Consider the following 6,255-nt stretch of genomic DNA (forward strand, 5'->3'; position numbering starts at 1 on the left):
CAGAATACACAGCTGCAGAAAAAATCTGGCATTTACAAAGCATGATTTCTGGTATCTTAAAGAAATTAGTATAGAAACCAAAAAAAATGTGCATGGTAACTGAGGAGATCCAAAGAGCTATTCTGGAGGATGAAACTGACCAATGATAGGAAGGAAAGCGTGAGTGAAAATTTAGATCCGCAAACAGTGGGAGAATCAGAAGGTGAAAAAGGAACAGACAGAAGTAAAGTAATTGTTCAGCATATATTAGAAGCAACTTTTTCTAATCTAATAAAATTGTGATTTAGATTGAATAAAACCACTGATCCCCAGGGTAGAATCAATGAAAAACAAAACCAAAGAAACTCACCTAGAAATATCCTGGTGGTGATATCAGCCGCCTGACGCACGCGTCCTGTCGCGGGAGGGGTGCATGGACAGCTGCTCCGGCACACGGCTCGCGGTCCCGGCGCCGCGGAAATGCCGGACCAAGGTCCGGGGTCCGACTGGACGGAGCGTAGCTCTTCTGCAGAGCCGCCCGCAGTGGCCGGGACTGAGGGTGGCGGAGGCGGATTAGCTGGACACTCTTATCACCAGAATTCTAAAGGTTCTGATGGAATCAAAGATGGATACAAAGTAAACTCACACATAGCTAAACTGCAAGAGTTATGGAAAACTCCTCAAAATCAAATCATCCACTTCCCAAAATCAATGATGGATGTATCCTTTCTCAAGCATCCAGACCTCACCACAGGCCAGAAGCGTTATCTGTGCAGCATTGCTAAAATCAATAATGCGAACTATCTGAAGATGTTAACGAACAGGCAGTACATGCATGTAATTCAGCGCAGCTCACAAAAGCCAGGTGTCCTCACTCATCACAGAAGCCGCCTTAGCTCTCGTTACTCGCAGAAACAGCATTACCCCCGCACTACATGGCGACACCAACTGGAGAGAGAGGACTTGGGGCCTTCTGATCTTGCAGCTGCATCTGCACCTGAAAGGCTCCTACAGCATTCCCTCTGGCGACCAGTGAGAAACAAAGAAGGGATAAAAACCGGGTATGCATCTAAAACAAGATGTAAGTCACTGAAGATTTTTAGAAGACCAAGGAAACTGTTCATGCAACCAGTTTCTTCAAATGATTCTGAATCATACATGAGTGAAGAAAAAAAGGAAGAAGATTTACTAAATAAATTTATGCAATCAATGTCAATTGAAGCACAGGAAAACATCTGATGTTAACTTGACAGTCATGTCTTGTGTATTGAATTCGTGCCAAAGGTGAGGGTAAGGGGTTGTGAGTTGTGTCCTCTATGTTTAGGTTGGTATTGTTATTCCTTAAATTATTAATTTTGTTTTGTTCAGAAATTTTTACAACAATGTAACTGGTCTGATGTAGTTCCATGTACCAATGACATTTATGTAAGAAAATATACATGTAATATACTTGTACTTCTAGCTAGATATAATTAAAACTCTTCTTGCATTCAAAAAAAAAAAAGAAAGAAAGAAAGAAAGAAATATCCTGGTGAAATTTCTGAATTATAAGGACAAAGGAAAAAACTGGCTAAGATTCTGAAGAGAAAGAACAGGTTACTTAGAAGAGAAAATAAATCTGGCTGGACTTTTTAGCTCATTGAGGGAAATGAACCAGGATCCAGAAATCCTATATCTGTCAAGGTAAAAGATCCACATTTCTGAACATGTAGATCCTCAGAGTGTGCATATCCGTTGCCCTACGTGAAAAAATTGTAAACGATATCTTGTAAATAAACGGCTTTTAAATCAGGAAAGTGTTCTCAAGCAGGACAAGATGAAGAGGATGAGAAGTGATGGTTGAGAAACAGATCTTGTAAGACGGGTAATAATGATGACAAATAGGGATTATTAATCAGAGGTGACATACTCTAAGGGAAAATTGAATAGAAGCAGGGAAATGAAAACCATAAATTATCGGGATTTGAAAGAAGAGTGTTTGTGGGAGACAGAGATGCTGAAGAAGAGAAGGCGGTCTCAGGTCTGGTCTTGGAAAAGACGGGAGGTGGTCAAGTCTTGACTGGGACTGCTGCGTGGTGGAGTGGACTTTGGGGTTGAAGCAATTAGGATTTCATTTTCATTAAACAAACGTTTTCTCTGTAGACCTGTGTTGTGCTGGGCACTGTGCTAGGTTCTGGGGATGCAGAATCTCTGTCCCCAACATTGACATGGGGAGTTATGAAATTGTGTTCTTTAGTTAAAATTTATTTATTTTTAGGCCAGGTGCGGTGGCCCATGACTGTAATCTCAGTACTTTGGGAGACCGAGACGGGTGGATCACTTGAGGTCAGGAGTTCAAGACCAGCCTGGCCAACATGGTGAAACCTGTTTCTACTAAAAATACAAAAATTAGCAGGGTGTGGTGGCATGCACCTGTAATCCTAGCTACTCAGGAGGCTGAGGCAGGAGAATCACTTGAAGCCGGGAGGCAGAGGGTGCAGTGAGCCGAGATCACGCCACTGCACTCTAGCCTGGGTGACAGAGTGAGACTCCATCTCAAAAAAAAAAAATTATTTATTTTTAAAGACAGGGTCTCACTCTGTCACCCAGGCTCGTGCGCAGTGGCACAATCATAACTCACTGTAGCCTCACACTACTGGGCTCAAGTAATTCTTTCACCTCAGTCTCCCAAGTAGCTAGGACTACAGGGGCGTACCATCATGGCAGGCTAATTTTTTTAAAGTAATTTTTTTTTGTAGAGATGAGGTCTTGCTACATTGCCCAGGCTGGTCTCAAACTCCTACCCTCAAACAATCCTCCTCCCTCAGCTTCCCAAATTGCTAGAATTACAGGTTTGAGCCACCACACCCCACCTGGCTGAGACCGTGTTTGTGTTTGTTTAGTAACTGGCTTGGGCTAATCTGTGGAGTCTTTCTTTCCTATCGTGTGTGACTACTAATGTCTAGGCTCAGGTTTTAATTTTCATTCTTGCTTTTATTTTTAAGCCTGGCTTTATAGGGGTTGCTCTTCTGTCTGCATAGCTTAGTGATCAGCCAATGATAGGGCGTGGTTTGTGCTCAAACACCTCGAGCCAGTAAGTATTGCACTGTTTGCTGAAGGATCTGTGTGTGGTTGAAGAATGCATTCAGAATTTAAGCAGTCCACAGGTGTTCTCCAGCTTTTGATTTTTGCCACATTCCTCATGTCTCTTTTGGTATCCACATGGCCTCAACGTGAGCCATGGATAAGTGGACAGCTGGTTTTCTTTCTGGTGTCCTGCTCAGGGATCTGGCCGTGTTCATGCCTCCAGACTATCAGGGACTGTCTGAGCTCACCAAAGTCCCCTGTGGCTGGCGCCTTGCTGGATCTCACTGTTAATTTCCTCCTAGCCCAGCATTCTTTTGTTTGCCCCTCCCGGAACTGCAATCTCAGTCTAGTTGTACTGTTGGTCTTCCCTGCTGATTTGCAACCAAGATTGCTTCTGTTGTGAATTTTCTGAGCTCCACTTGAAATCAAAGGAGTGCCCTCTGGCAGCAAAGTTGCTGCTTTCCCCAAAACGCTCTGTATGGGTAGAGCTGAAGAAGGTCACAGACTCCCATTGCCCTTTCCTTACATTTAGTAGTTTTTCTCGAATAAATGCTTCTCAATTTGATTGATGTTGTTGGCTGATTTCCAGGCTCCTCAAATGATAGTTCTTTTTACAATTGTGTCCAGTTTCATCATTGTTTTTTGGGGAGAGGATTTGATGACCTCTTGACTCCACTGTTTGGGCAGTCCCCACTTTAAGTTTTTGTTTTTTAAGACACCCAAGGTGATTCTAGTGTGTAGCCTTGACAGAGAACAATCATGTTTTGAAGAGAGAGCAACTCCAATCACTTGGGCATCCACAGTGAGCAACTCTGAGAAAGAATAGTTCACATTCAGGAACCGTCAACCCCTGGGAAGGTCAAACAACCTTACCTTAATATAAGTTAGTCCTGGTAATATTTCTATGAATGGAAATATCCTTATTAAACTTAATTCTGAAGAAATGACTCATGTTCCTAAGTAGAAATTATAATTATTTGTCAAGCCTTTACTGAACACTTCCTATAAGACGGACACTGAGCTCACCAATGCGTGGCATTACTTAATGTCACCCTTGCAATGACCTTAGGATCTGCGTACTGCCATTTCTGCTTCTTTTCCCTTCGTAGTTGAGAAAATTGACGCTCACCTCACAGAACCTCACATTCCTTAGATCTGACCCCAATGCCCTTAACACAGCCGCTTAACTGTAGATGGAACAGGGACTCACAGAATGGCTGCACAGAATACATGGGGACCTTTTAAAATTCACATTTCTGGGTCCCATCCCCAAACAAATTGAATGATCACCTCTAGGGGAATGGGTTCCAGGAAAAGAAAGATTTTAAAAGCTTCCCTGTTGATTCTAAAGGGTGTCCCTGATGAGACCCACTGCCCGGGAACACTTAATCTAGACTAAACTAAGTAGTGCATAAAGCCATGATTTCAATTAAATAAACCTTTACACACAAGGTCCTGAGTGTGAAGCAAGCTAGTGGCTGGGTGTCTGTAAGTCACTACTCACGGTGAGAACCCGGGGAAGAATGGTCACCGCATGCTCAGCAGCACACTCCACCATCCTCACCATCCTTCTAGTGCAGTCACTGGGCTGAGGGCAGAGAAGCGCAATAGCGCTTTTCAAAAATTGTTTAGGCTGGGTGCGGTGGCTCATGTCTGTAATCCCAGCACTTTGGGAGGCCGAGGCGGATGGATCACAAGGTCAGGAGATGCAGACCATCCTGGCCAACATGGTAAAACTCCGTCTCTACTAAAAATACAAAAATTAGCCAAGAGTAGTGGCGGGCACCCGTAGTCCCAGGTACTCAGGAGGCTGAGGCAGGAGAATCGCTTGAACCTGGGGGGTGGAGGTTGCCGTGAGCTGAGATCTCACCACTGCACTCCAGCCTGGGTGACAGAGTGAGACTCTGTCTCAAGAAAAACAAAAAATTAGAAATTGTTATTTTTTAATTTTTCCATAAGTTATTGGGGTACAGGTGGCATTTGGTTACATGAGTAAGTTCTTTAGCAGCAATATGTGAGATTTTGGTGCACGTATCACCTGAGCAGTATACACTGCACCATATTTGTAGTCTTTATCCCTCACTCCCTCCTGCTCCTCCCTCCTGAGTCCCCAGAGTCCATTGTATCATTCTTATGCCTTTGAGAAGCACGATAGCTCTTGATACGCACTTGAAACTGCTTGTGAAAGATTGTGCTGATTTATACCCTCAGCACCCAGCCAGCAAAGCAGAGGCAGATTGCTTTGAGAGTGGTCCCGGCTGCCCTGGGGTCTGGAGCAGCTGTTAACAGGGTTGCTGATTTCAGGTCTCTTGGGGCCCATCAATCCCAGTCCTGGATCTTGCTGAGGGGTGGGAGCCTTGGGGCTTGTTTGCACACTTTTTAGTGCAAAAGCATGATCTCTGCTATGCCTGAACTCTGGCTGCTTCTTGCTGTGGGGGAGAAACAGGCTACCGAGAACGCCTTCTCCACTGTGCGGAGCTTTGTTCTGCTCTGACTTTGCTGTATTTTAGGGCAATACAGCTTCAGGAGCCAGTGAATCAGAGGTGCAGCAGCTGCAACGCTATGGACCACCCCAGTAGGAGAAGCTTTGGATAATGTCTATAGGAGCAAGGGAGGAAGTGTTTTTGCAACATGCTCTATTTAAAGGTCCTGCCTTCTCTTCCAAGGGCCAGCACTGCTGGTCCTACCCAAAAATGGAAGAGCAGTGGCCAGGAGTGGTCCTGCTGACCAGCTTCCTGGGAGAAAGGCTTCATCTCATCCAGGGGGCTGCCTGTTGGTTCTCAGCTCTTACTGAAGCTGGAATAGGGAAGTCCCCACCTTGCTTCTGATTCTGTGAATCTGCCTTCCTCTCTGGCTGGCTTACTTAGCGCTGCAAGGGGTCTGCCTTCTTGAGGGCTGCCTCACAAACGAAAGGAATGAACGAACTTCTATCTGGTGTATTGACCAAGGCTGATACTTGTGTTTTGAATTCTCATGAATTCTACGTTGGATCTTCACATTTGGGATTTGTGCCTGATGTGTGACACATTTCCTCTAGATTGACAGAAGACCGCACCAAATGATCCACTGCGGTCACCCTGTCCTGATGTGTCCAAGACACGCTGGACCAAAGAAGCTGGATGTGTGGCCTGAGCCTCCCTCTCACCACAGCCCTGAGGAAAGACGCTACCCACGAAACCAGAGGGAAACCTGTGCGCCTCCCCGACCAGC

General features: G+C 45.0%; 1 protein-coding gene across 1 annotated transcript; it reads left to right on the forward strand.

Moving 5' to 3' along the window:
• The first annotated feature begins 459 nt into the window (after positions 1 to 459).
• On the forward strand, positions 460 to 1,246 carry LOC105723742 (protein FAM216A-like). The gene has a single exon (XM_064361276.1). It carries the CDS (start codon positions 460 to 462, stop codon positions 1,216 to 1,218), a length of 759 nt encoding a protein of 252 aa, XP_064217346.1. The 3' UTR covers positions 1,219 to 1,246.
• Positions 1,247 to 6,255: the final 5,009 nt, after the last annotated feature.

Source organism: Aotus nancymaae, unplaced genomic scaffold (genome assembly GCF_030222135.1).
Source record: "Aotus nancymaae isolate 86718 unplaced genomic scaffold, 86718_ANA_hifiasm-v0.15.2.pri h1tg000041l, whole genome shotgun sequence".
Taxonomy (NCBI): Eukaryota; Metazoa; Chordata; class Mammalia; order Primates; family Aotidae; genus Aotus; species Aotus nancymaae.